This window comes from Temnothorax nylanderi, unplaced genomic scaffold (assembly GCF_030848795.1).
Source record: "Temnothorax nylanderi isolate EJ_2023f unplaced genomic scaffold, tnyl_v1.0 TNYL_tig0024_pilon, whole genome shotgun sequence".
NCBI classification, from domain to species: Eukaryota; Metazoa; Arthropoda; class Insecta; order Hymenoptera; family Formicidae; genus Temnothorax; species Temnothorax nylanderi.
This window is the reverse complement of record NW_027249086.1, coordinates 501,873-515,698: the sequence shown is the minus strand read 5'-3', so window position 1 is coordinate 515,698 and position 13,826 is coordinate 501,873. Positions and strand designations below refer to the sequence as shown.

The 13,826-nt window shown below is 40.7% G+C and overlaps 1 protein-coding gene across 3 annotated transcripts in view; it reads right to left on the bottom strand.

Moving 5' to 3' along the window:
* Nucleotides 1–13,826, bottom strand: part of LOC139769709 (rho GTPase-activating protein 20) — a 185,738-nt gene that overhangs the window by 13,625 nt on the left and 158,287 nt on the right. The window contains exon 1 of one of the 3 annotated variants that reach the window (XM_071701002.1): nt 9,589–10,040. The exons of the other annotated variants lie outside the window; for them this stretch is intronic. Coding sequence (XP_071557103.1) covers nt 9,589–9,645 — 57 coding nt within the window. The 5' untranslated portion in view covers nt 9,646–10,040. Of the gene's footprint in view, nt 1–9,588; nt 10,041–13,826 lie in introns of those variants that run through there. 3 annotated transcript variants of the gene reach the window in all.

Below are 13,826 nucleotides of genomic sequence, written 5' to 3'. Positions count from 1 at the left end.
AGGCATTACAACCACAAAATAACACTATATAGATAGATATCGCTGCAAAAAAGGACCGTCTTTGCGAATGGAATTCCGTCATCTGGGTCGAACGGAATTATAACTCCTTGATCGCATAACTGGTGAGAATTGTTGAGAAATGTCGCTAAATATCGGAGGTATGTGTGTAACACCAGTCAACCGCAAGAGGCGATTACGCCATTTGTTTCCTTGAACAATTTCGGTATGACTGAGGTTTCGACGGTCTGCAGTGAATGGTCATTACAACTGCTCAATTATGTATACGACGCGTATAAAGGAACAAAGGAATCTGAATAAAGGGATTCAATAATTTACCGTTAGCACTTTACGCGAGGATATAAGAGAAGAATTTAACTTTAACGATTTGTAATGTTACCTTTGGTATGCTAAAGAATACATCAAGAAAGATAAGGAAACAATGGCACATACTCCAATTCTCCCTCTAAAAAAAAGATATGTAAAATTATTAGATTTCCCGATTTAAAATTTTCTTAACAAGCAAAGAACTCGAATTGTCGATACCTTACCACACTTATAATATCAACATTTTTTATCTACTAAATTTTTTCCGAGATTAAAATTTCTTCTGTCGACAACATTTTTATAATGCGCATTGAAATTAAAAAAGTTCTATTGTATTAGTTGAGGATATCTATATTATCAAACGATTGAGAGAGGCGATCGAGAAAGAGGAGGGGTGGAAGTCAGAGAATTAACGAGATGAGAAGAAAAGGAAACTGAAAAGCCGAGAGCCCCAGGAGAATCAGCGTCGATGAAAGGAAGGAATTTGGTGAATGGGAGTGCCGCGTGCAACTCGTTTTTCCACTACAATGGCACTCACTGCGGTGTATGCGGCAATCACGCATGCACGAGAGAACGAGAATTCTTCGAGATCGTGGCCGATAGGCACGACCGATCATGTTTCCAAGGTAATCGAAGAAGACGCACGTCGATTCGCGAAGACGCGGCAGCAACTCGCGCAATTTCGAAACCGACCACGAAAGACACTAGACCTGCAGTTAGCAAGGCATAACGTGGAATTTATCCACCTGTAAAATAAATTTATTCATATAGGCATTCGTATAGGTATAAAGCTTATATGTATACATTCTTCAGAAACTGCCGTGGAGATCACCTGGCAATTAAATAACTGACCATACCATATTATATTACAATTTCAGACTTTCCTATCAAATGTCTCAAAAATATCAAAATTATATTTATCCTTCTGGCATCTTTCTTCTGCGTTTTGCGCATACCGAAATAAATTACACCCGTCGTGTAATCGGTTGTTGTCCAAAAACTGATTTAGAATGGGCTGAGCGTGCGCCGCAGCTTCGTCATCGTATGCGTTATTGAGCGGATACACGCGGAGCGAAGGCGACAAAATTCTCCGACGACAAAACGATATCGTCGAATGCATAATGAGGCCTGACGTCATTGTCCGGAAAGGTACAATCCCCCCCGATGGGGAGCCAAATATGCCACCCACGGGTTTTGATCGCACATGACAGTTCCCCCCCTGGTGCGTCTTCTGAATTATCATTCGTCGAATATGCACGACGTAGAGTAGATTAAAAAAAAAACAATGTTTGCTATATGATTTAAGTGTGCGACTTCCAAGCGTCAGATATTTGTGCCATTTATCAACAAACTTTTGTTCAATTTAAACACGCAAAATTGCTTTTAGGAAAGAATTCAAAATTTTTTTCGTTTATCTACATATAGTTTATAAAATAACAGCAAAGGAATGTTATAATAAATTTCGATATTTTTAATCATATAAAAGCCCAAGGCAATTTTTTTCTAAATCTTGTTTTCTTAAAATAAAACAAAATAATTGTTTAATATATTTTTAATCTTAAAAAGAAACTGCCAAAAGCATTTCTCCAGTTTTTTTAAATTAAAATTTAATCAAAACAAATTATTTCAGTCAAGGTTTTCACAAGATTCAATTATAACAATCATAAATATATATATATTACGATGCACTTGAAACAGATATAGGAACTTCAGCCGGGAGAGCTAATTAAACATAAAAATTTTATAGACTATTAAAACGTATTTATACAGAGTGTAAATATATTTTAATATTCGGTTCAAGAGTTTCTCTCCGTTTGGTCACATCTTGACGATCGACTCGTAACGATCATTCTTAAATGATATGCTCGCGCGAGAAACGCAACTGCGATATCTTGCGTATAAAACAGCATTTTTAATCGCGCGCAGTCAAATCTTTGTCGCCCACGGCCAAATGCGTAGCTTCGACTTTTTATGACGTCGCCAAAGTCGGACTCTTTCTTTCGCGGATCGAAGAATCCCGCAATTAGCACGAGGAGAAAGATTCGAGAGCGAGGAGGGGAAAGAAAGAGGCCGGTTCGAAGCGAAATCCGAAGTTACCCGGCGCAGATTCGTGATAGGGAACAAACGCGGGAGAGGAGGGGAGTGGATGTCCTTGAAACGTGATAGTTAACCGCCACGACATCAGCGAGAACGAAGCATTACCTATCCCGTCGAAGGTGAGGATGCGCCGAGAGGTGCGTGCATGCACGCACGCGCCTCCGCCGAGGGCAAAAGAGAAGTCGCGATCGTTAGAACGACGCTTGCGGACGATCAAATGCAATTGCCAGAGGACGTCAACCCTTTATTTCTTCCAAAAAAAGTTGAGAAAAACGAAAAATTATAGAACTCGTAAATTTCTAGCTGTCCAGGAATACCTATATACATCGTTCGAGTTTTCTCAAAATCTCGGATTTCCAAGATGTGACGTCCCTGCATTTTTCTTCGTATTTTCGACTTTAAGAAATCTGAGATTTTATCTTTCCTCGCTTCGAAAACGGATCGATGTACATAAAATGTGGCTGAAAGGTATAAAGGTATACAGAAGAAAATGAAGAAGAAAAATGGAAGGTGATTCGAAGGCCCCTCGGTACGCCCACGGCGAGGACGCAATTACGGTTTAACATACGATTTAATGCGTCGTCGTTTTGCCCGGGTTTGTTCACAACCCGCATGCAAAGCCAAGTGGCCGAAAACTGGTTGCGCCTCGGTCGGGAGAGATGCCTTCGGCCGAATCGAGGGGGCCAGGATATGCTGGACCGATATTTAAAGGGCCGTATTCACGCTCGCTTCATATACTGACGCGATGAAGGCACTTTATTCAAGTCTCTCATCCGAATACCCTGCGCGAACGCCCGACGCTACGCTGCATCGCGGTGGTCGTATTTCGGTCGAAATATCGTCGGCCGTGCCACTTCGATTCTATGTTTATACTACTTGCATGTAATTAAACGAGCTTTCTCTCCGCATGAGTCTCCTTTTGTACTTCGCTCGTAATTGCGCGACCGTCGTTGAAATAAATTCTGCAACCGGGTCTCTCTCTTTTTAGTCAATTACCCGCCGTAGAACTTTCAGCATAACAATTACATTCCGGTTAAAATAAAAAGACAATTAAATTCTGATTAAATTTGCGAAAGATTCAACAGATTAATTGCCAGTTTCTCGATTGTTAGCGTCATATATTTTGATTTCCATGACATCAACTAAAATGCTATTGTAGTAAAGCCTATTTGAAATGGAAAATAAAAGTTTACAAAAAAGTTCTTTATCTCTGATCGTTCAAAGCATTGTTAGATATTGTAACTCGTGCCTCGTATAACTGTATCCAGCGATAGGAAAAGAAAAGTTTACTTCTTCCGTCGTCTTTTCCGCCTTTTCTTCTTTTCCAAGCAACGAGTTCTCTTGATTCCTCAGCGAGGACTTTAAAGATCGCCAAGAGCCTTACCAGGAAACGCATACGAAGATACCGACGGTGGCTCTCCCTTCTCTCTTCTCTTCCTTCTTCAGTCTCCTCTCGGCGTTCTGTGCACACACACAAGCGCTTCTCTCTACTCTTATTTCTTCTTCTCTTCTTCCGCCTCGCGATCTTCTCCCTCTCCCCCGCTCCTTAACCCCTTGTCCTATTCGCGTCTCCAGGAATGATTCCTCATTCGTCACGAACAGGTGCGGTTCTTAATAAACGAAACGTGGCTTCTTCGATTGCAGCTTTACGCGGAAATTAGCGTGGGCAAATAGAATTGCCGTCGCCGTCACTGCTGGACAAGTCGTGGATACGCATACGATGCACCTTAATCGCGTGCGTATCAAATTTCAGTGGCAAAATTACGACGCAAGGCGAGGTAATGTGTTATCTCTCCTCCGGGAAATACACCGCCTTGGGCGCGAAATCGTTTATCATTCTCTCTGCACACGGAAACAATTTCCAGAATATATGCAGGAAAAGCTCACTGCACCGACGCGATCTTTCGCATTTCGTGCGCGAGCGCAAAAATAATACGTCGATTACGACACAGTTTCTTCGTGGAATTACTCCATAAAAATTATTTTTCTCTTACGTGACTCTATAAGACGTAACGTGTAATGTTGATGTTTTGGAGCGCGATCAATGTCCGATACTTGCCAATTATCGTATTATTTGTTCTTGTAATAATTCCGCCGGCGAACATCTACCGGTGCTGCATCCATGGGTACTTAACGCGGCGTTTTTCTCTCGCACGCTCATTGACGAATAATACTATTGCGGATTATCGCGTTAAAGCGCATTTATGCACGACGACGACGCCTGGTTATATATTCGCGTTCATAAATGCTCAATGCTCGTACGCAATACAATTGCTGCTGAAAGCGAGTGGCGCCTTTAACGAGCGTGCTTTTCACGTCCTTAAGAGGGGTCCTGTGTAAAGCTTACGAAGGGTCGTAACAACGACCTTGCCGACGTCTGGCTACATGGGACGGCCCTTAGTCATCGTTCAAGAATGCCGGCTGATGTGTATTTTACACTGATGCCTTATCTTGCTATTACGAAAGAACGAAAGAAACGATGCGTTTCTGTTCTCGCATGATTTCCACGTCATCCAAGAACGAACCCATATCTAACCCATATTTTCCATGTATGTTCGTAACCCATTGTCGAATTTTTCTGTGAATGCTTCGATGCTTCGATACGTCTAATACACAAAGCTCGTTAATGAGTTCTGGCGGATATAATACGCATACGAATTAAGCAAATGATACAGATCGATTTAATTAATCCATTTGTAATGAAACAACGCACAATCTGTATTTACGTAATCTTTAATCGCAAATAAGTTATTAAAGGTAAAAAAAATTCCTACACTTCCTAAAATTTTCGAGTTCTATGTAAAGCCGGATTAAGCAAACCAGACAGGAATGAACAGCTTGCTTTAACGAGCGCAAACAGCCAAGTCATTCGTTTCTGTTCGTGCTTATTTGCTTGGTCTGAATCCGGTTTAAAACAGTAACCGATCGAAAGCGTGATTAATTCAATCGTAGATAGGATTTAATGTAAATTCTACTAAATTTTACTTAAATTAATTAATTTGACTTAAGTTAAGATTTATACGTTTCAATTGCATTTTTTGATACTGCTCGGGCTATATGTACATCACGCATACATCGTAGTATGGGATAACAATAGTGCGAGCTATAAAATTTTTCTAAGGATTTATCAGACAGAAATCTTTTTATGCTCTAATCCAGAGGGGTTCGTCGATTTCCGGACAACGCCCGCGGCCCGGGAAGATACAGTCAGTAGACCAAACGCAGAGGAGAACTACATTGCAGGTCAATGCACCTGGGCCAGATTTCGAAATAACTTCAAACACAGGTTGTGTGTAGCACGCGGTCTCTGGCCCCTCCCTTTGCTACCCCGTGATCTGCGTGGGATCCCCCTTCTCGTCTCTTCGCGGAATCCAGAATATCGTCGGACATTCGTAGACAGTCTCTTGACCAGGCGCCAAATCACCCACTTTATATTTACGCTCCGACATACGAGAATACGTATAGAGCGATTCTATAAACGTGGCGTACGCTCCTTAAACGCGCCCGGTATAAATAAACGTCTCAAGATAAGATGCATTTAGATCCGGGACTTCAGACAAAATTGGAAAGACGAAGAGAGTGCTATTAAAAGCAGACAGATGATTCTTCGACGTTTTTGGTAGTCTTTTGTTTAATCGTTTAGTGCTATAAGCTCTAAGTAATCGGAGTTGCAAAATATCGAACACACATTTAATAATTGTAAAGATATGAAATAAATCATTATACCATAGCAGTAATAAAAATAAAAGTAAATATACGAATCGTGCCCTTTTTCTTCAATATATCTTCAATATATAATTGCAATAGGAGATGCGATGAAACTAGAATAAAAAAAATATAAGTAATGTAAAATAATGTGATTGATGAGACTTATTACACTTCATCATTAGTGCTGGATTACTCTCGTAACATTACTTCTTGAAACGTTGCCGAGCGCCTTTAATATAGATTATTGGAACACATCGTGTAGAACAGGTTACACGTCGAGGACGTAACTGATACGAATCATTTGTCACGATAGCATACAAATGCTCGAGCGCTCACGAGTTTCGCTTTTCGCTCGCGCCGCCGCCGTTTCTTTGAAGCGCTTGACCAACTTCCGCGTCGTAAACGCCATGCGAAGACTACCGGCTAAATTTACTGCACGTTCCGAAGAAAATTTCCACGCTGAGTTACACTTGACTGAGATACGTCAAGTAAACGCTCCTAGCGGAAGATTCCTTGCAATCCTTCCTCAATACCGCCTTATAAAAAAGCAAAAGACATTGTAGAAGACAATGCAAAAGGTATTCTAATTTGAAGAAATTATTGTAGAATATTACGGGCAATAAGTTTCAAAATAACAAAGTGATGTTTATATTATTCATCTTTTTCATTTTTATACTACATATATCACTACTGATATATTTACTTATTATATGTGCATTTATTGTTATAAGTGCTAATAAATAAATAAAAAAGTTTTTACTGTTAAAAATAAAAAAAAAACTTTTTAAATCAATAACATCGCGCCAATAGACACGATTTGTCAAACAGAGTTCTAGATTAGACAACGCTCAAAGCTTAAACGCCTAGATGCGCAATGAAACGAGCAGTATCTCCAATTTACATTTCAACCAGAGCTTGAAAATGATATATCATTTCTCTTTGATGGTAACGGTACAGAAACACATAGCTCATCGATAATTGTCCAAAGCTAAAAACAATTTCGTGAAAATTTCGAATTTAAACTCAGTTAGATTATACACGGTTCTACAAACATAATTCTCCGATCTTTCACTGTTCTTGCGGCAACAGATCGTCCCAATTCCTGCACGAAAGAATCTCTCCATGTCTTCTCGTGCGCGACGAGTAAGTGCATGCAGGTCAGCGTGCATGCGAAGTGCAGGCTTGTCTATGATGCAAACATTCCTAATCCACTACGAAGGTAACTAACCGATAAATTCGAAGCATGGCCTTCTCGGCATGTATCGAACGTTCTATTTTATATGATCGCTTCCACGGGTGACGAGCATGAAGTAATTCAACCAGGAAATACGATGGCGAATAAACGCATCGCCAATAACATTTATCTCGCGACATTATCTCACTAAATTTTTGAAAAGCAAAAGCGAATTACATATTTGTTTTAAATTTCACTTCCAGAGTTTTATGTAAACTTCACAAAACACTCATACGTAATATGTGCATCCCTTAAAATCGAATATAATGTTTTTAATTTGACAAGAGTAACGTGATTAGAATAAATTTGTTGTTTCTATTTTACAGTTACTCCTTTCGTTGTAAAAATATATTTTTGAATATTATATAAACTTTGAATATTTTACTGTTTTTTAATGCTAAATCTCGTTTAAAAAAATGTATATCCGTCTATGGAGATGACTTCTGCAAGGCTAATCGCGTGTATGTGGAATTATATTCAAAAGGCTTAATTTATGGTGTTCCCGACTGCAAGACTTTCCGCTCGTCTTTACTCACTCTCATGCTACGTGTTCCAAAGAAGTAGCAGACCGGATGAAGTTCTTTTTCTTCCGCAAGTCCAATGTAGGATATCTTGGACGCGCCGCCGCGAGAACGTCGGGCATGAAATCACGCCGAAATAGAAGCGGGACAAGTGGGACGTCGGGACGGCGGCGCCAACGATGAAGAAGCAGAAGGAAATGAACGGAGAGCCACATCGGTGTATACCGGCGTGAAGAAGAACATGACGGGACCTCGGATTGGAAGAGGTCCAAGACCGAGGGTAACGCCGTCGCTGTCTTGACGTGAGACGAACGAGATTGTACGGTGGCTAAAAGTTAACTGTGCAGGTGATCAGGTTCGTGCCACCACTAGGGCTGAAATAAGCTTAACTAGGGACACTCAGTTACCTACGTTGAGGGTTGAGCCACGCCAGGGTTCAGGTACCTGATTGGTAGAAATTGTAAACGAAGTATCCCTCCATAACGGAGTATCCTATATGTATCTGCGTTCCTTTTACATCTAAAAAATTGTGAGAAAAATTTCCACAGCTCGAAAGCAAATTAATATTTCGATCTCATCTTACTATCTAAACGAGGAAAAACAAATAATACAATATACAAAATGTTATTTTTTAATTAATTTTCTGAGTCTATATTAGCACATCTACTTGATACAGGGAATTCTATATTCAGATATTTAATTATTCGTTTATTAACGGACGTAGCTGTTACGTAACATGAAAAGCGAATTGCAAAGATCTCGCTTCGTCGTTTGTATAATAAACGACAACATTTTGTTATGACTCCATATATCATATCAGCAAATTGTTTTGTCCGTGACAGTGTTCGAATATTCTTATGATAGACTGTAGTTGTAAATTGTTGCTAAAGTGCAGATCAGAATAAAGCGCTCTATTTAATGTGCGCTGCGTCGCTCACTTCGATCACGGAGAACGTGACATAATGCACGTCATTCAGTAAACTCTCGCACGAGGCTAGCGACTTCTCCCCGCCTCTCAAGAACCGAAGAGTCGTAAGAGATAGATAGGAGTCTGCGGAACGTAACGGAGCGGCGAGAGATGAACCAGGAATTTCAAAAAGTTTGATAAACGAGACGAGACGAGACAATCACGGAGAAATCCAAGGTAAAAGTCCAATCGTATTGTCTCAACGGAATTTAATTGCATTCTCGTGAACACATATTTTGCAACATACTGCTCCAATATATTCTTCGTCTCCTCTCCCCAGTTCCCTGAGGATTATTAGTAGAAAGATCTACGATCCTATAGAACGATAAGGAAATTATCTATCGCACTATATCTGAAAAACCTGAATTTACAAAAATGACTTATCCCGAAATGCGGGAATTTCCATTTAGTTTATTGCTCTCTGCTCCGAACAGTATATTATCTCAAGATTACAAAACATCTACGATTTTTCAAAAAACTGTTAAGTACCGTCTAGATGATAGAACAATGTCTAGACAATAGAGTCTAGACTAAACAGAACGGTCGAACAAAATCTTTTGAACACGAAATCATGTGTAAAAAAAACAATATTGAAAATTTTATTCTCAATAAAAAATCATGAATAATATCTCCAGCTTTATTATTTACCCGAGGAAGGGTTAACATAAAGGGTTAGTCGATTCGAAATGATCGCTTTTCTCGGTGCCGATGCACTCGTGGTGGCATGAAACACTCACCAGCTCCAGCTCCAGCTTGCGCACATCGTAATATCCCTTGTAATACTTGAACCACATCTCTCTCACCAATCACTTGCGCGCCGGGACGAGCACACGCATCACGCGTTACGTTCAACGAGATCGACGACTCTCGAGATCGGTCTCTCGAGGTAAGTCTCTTTCCCCTCGAGCGAGTCGTTATCCCGAGAGCATCCCCGGACGCGGTGGGGCACTTGGCTTCTTCGTACCACGGCGTTCTATCGAGAGCGAACTGCCACTTCCGTGCTGCCTCTCGCGATGCGATGCCCGGCGTCACCGCGTTGCATCGCGGTCGGCCCGATGAAAGAGTGCACTGTTTCTGCTCCGCGATCCGCGGTCCGTATCGTATCGCGGTGCGCGGGGACGAAGATAAATATACGGAGCGCGAGATGCGGCAGCGAACGAGATGTGATGCGGGAAAGAAAGAGAGAGTAGCAGAGAAGAGCGGCGTGATACGATGCACTCGAGGACCTTTGAGAGACTGTACGCCTTGGCACGGCCAAGAGGCCAAGTATAGACGAGGCGCGCCTCGTGTAGGTGCGCGTATTAATGCGTGCACACGGAGTTCAAAAGATCGCCGTGTAAGTGTCACGCTCGTGTGTGTATCCGTACGTGCGTGTGTCCGCGCGCAATACTCGCTCGCGCGGACCACTAGACTTAATTAGCCGTCTCATCACTGGAACTACGTTCTTTTTTCCTGCGAGCCACGTGCGATTTCACAGCGCGAGGGCTGCTCCGAGACCGGGAGTTCTTTGTATCGTGTGAGCCGAGAGCATCTTAAAAAAGCGCGATGAAACGCGCCAAAGAAATGACTTTCCAAGTGTCGCTTGGAAAGTGGATCCTCATGTGCGCAAAGCATGCCTCTGTTTCATGAAAGATGCATGCGCGGTTTGACATTCTATTTCCTTCTTTAAAATATTTTGGAATTCCGTGAAAGAATGTCAGAGTATATTATAACTTTATGTCTCGAATGAGTAATTATATTAATTAGCTTAACTAATAACTATTTAAATTAATTTATGTAAATGTGCTAATAAACATAGAAAAAAATTATATTTGCGGAGACAGTTATCAATCTATATATTATTTACATTTATATTTTACACCATTCTATCTAAACATGTGAAATAGTGATGCAACTAGGAATCAAGAATGTAATTTAAAAAATATCGAGAAAATTTGCAATAAGAAATATGTAAAAATTAGATATATATATATATATATATATATATCTAGAAAATAAATATGCTACCGATGTTACGTAAGAAGAAGTCTAGAAAAATTATCTTCTGAACGATTTCATGGGCACAGAAGAAATAGCACAGTCCTATTAGAACTATTAGCTTATCTCTCTGGGCTAGATAGATAACGTGTCTAACCGAGTACCGATAGACACAGTCACGACGTCGCGTTAATCAATTCTTAACGAGTAACAAACGAGCTTCGACCGAAAGGCCGCGAAATCATGTCGAGGTGAACGACATACCGAGACGATTTTACGAAATTATACGTTGAAAAATTATTATGCATAGTATGCATCGCACTGGTCATAAAAACTGGCGATATTTCAGTCATATCGCGCCGAGATACGTGACAGAGATAATCCTGCGGTATGCAGGAAAGCCGTTAAGTCTTTCGGAAAGTTGCATAATAATACAGAGACCGATGTTAATTTACTATCCCCATATAAGTAACAACGACATAAATCCGATAACTTGAGTATCCTCTTGAAAATTTTATGTCTCTTCTCTACATTATACGATAAAAAAAAGATCAATATTTATATTATAAAATAAATATAAAATTTTAAATGGGTAATGATTCGTGTAAATAATCCATTCTTGCACAAAATTCCGAGTGAGAAGTTCTCATTCATCTCTGTGCGATACAATCCTGAAAATAAAATAAATTGATACCCGTTGACACGCGCACCCATTGGCACAAGTTGCTTGGCGAGGGAATACATCTTCTCATTACCATTTAGTACTGTAAATAAGCGTTATAATTTCCGTAAGTTCTCGATAGCGTGGAATTTTCATGGAGGGTAACGAAGTCACATAAATAGCGCGTTGTAAATGACTTCGTGCGAATAAATAAAAGTGTAATCCAGGGCCGCGTACGATAACCTTTATCTTTTCTCAAGACACGGGACGACATAGCATTCGCATAATTACGGAAAAGTATATGTAAGAAATTCTCATTTCTGCTGACTTGCTTTTGCAAGTTAAATTAGATCCGAAAATCCAGGGCAATGATCATAAACAAAAAAGAACATGTAGTTTAGATTTCTGCATTTTAAATAACGGTAAATAGCATTAAAAAAAAAACATTTAAATGACATTGTCGGAATGTTTATAAATTCTTTTTATAGACGGAATCTTAAATGCGACGTTAAGTATAACTCGTCGAAATGCACAAATAAATAAAACGATAAAAATCTTCAAGTCGGTCGACACAAAAGTGGGGTCAAGTTGATTGTCACACGCGAGCCTCTCTTTTTCTCTCTTTCTCTTTTTCTCTCGACGCTTCTCGCTCAATCGGAATCAAATCGTTCGTATCCACCGACAATTCATTCGTTTACCCCTCGTCATGAAATTTATGAAGGAGTGGTCGCTACGCCATTAATCATCGCGCTCACATTCGTGCTCGTTTATTCCAAAAAAAGTCCGCACATCTCCACGGTGGTGTATTGATTTATGGGCCGGTCTCATATCACTTTTAGAACTTGCTCGTCTTCTTTCTACGCGCCGCAGCGAGATTCCGCAGATTGCGGGCCTGTGCAATTACAGGACGAGTCCCATCAGCAGCGTATTCGCATCCTCGCAATCGACGCGACGCGACGCCCGAATCAATTTCAGCGCGAAATCGAGAGCGGTCCTCTTAATCGGCCGTGTGGTCGCCGCGTTCGCGAGGCATGTAAATTACCGCCGTTCCTAATTTAACAACGAGATTTACGTGCACCAGATACGTATGTAAATTGATTTCTTCCATAAGAGCTCACTGGAAGATGCGTAGGTGTCACGTTCGCTCGCATCTGTAAAGGCGAGGGAACGATGACGTTCAATGAACGAATCGCGTTTATTACTTAAAATTTACTTAAAGAGTCGCTTTAACCTCGGCATTTTAAAAATTTACAGTAATAATAAGACATAATCGGCTTGCAAATCGCGGGTTGAACACATATCGATATAATATTTTTTGTAGCATTGTTGTGTTATTACATCCTTTGCGTTTGGGTGCGCATATCTTTTTATACAAACGATGATGTTATAAAACTGGTCCTTGTAATGAAAATATTCTCGCTCGAGCAATTACTAATTTCTATCTTCGACTATACAGAAATATTCTGCTCGTCTAACGCTTACAATTAATCTATGCGCGAATCGATTTAAAGTCAATTGCCCATTCGCGATGTAACCATGCGACTGTCATGCGCTCATTAATCAATACTGGTTCCAAGTTCCAAATGGAAAAAATCGCCGAACCCATTTTATGAAAGAAAAAGCGCGGTTATAATTAGACAGACACAATTTCGTGTTCTACAACGTTCCCGTGATCGCGAGACGCAGGCCAGGAACGTTCTCTGCGTTACGCGTTACGCGTTTTTTGATTTACGAGCAAACCGATCGCGTGCAAGTTTTAAGATTGTATCTACTTTCAATGCGCCTCGCATTAAAATTTTTGTGCAATCTGCGTGATTGCCTCGTGCAAACACGCGTACGCGTACTCGTTCAAACAGGCGCGTAGCCGCAACGATCGCGCGACGCCGCGCCGCGGCCGCGGCCGCGGCCGATCACGAGTGTCCCCGCAAATCATTTCGAATCGTTGGCGAGCGTTTAGCGTCTTATAACTCGTCGCAAAATTAATGGAACCTGTTCCCCCATTAATCGGCATTACGCCCCGATTCATGAAACGCGCGCTCGCACTCGCGAACAGATGCTCACGATTATATTGCACATGCGGTTGTAATTAACCGTAGCAAATTGCGAATTTACGACACGCATCCCAAAGACTTTGAAAACTCGTTGCAAATTACTTTAATTACCTAAAGCGTCACGTCACGATGTTCTTAAACATCTCTTTACGTGTCTTCTGATTCACGGGCTGCGCTGCTTTAAATATAAAAATAAATTTATAAAACTCGTTTACAGAAACGAGACGACGTTCCTATTCATTACATTTTTCCTCCTCCGTATTTGCGGTAGCGAATTAACGACGCT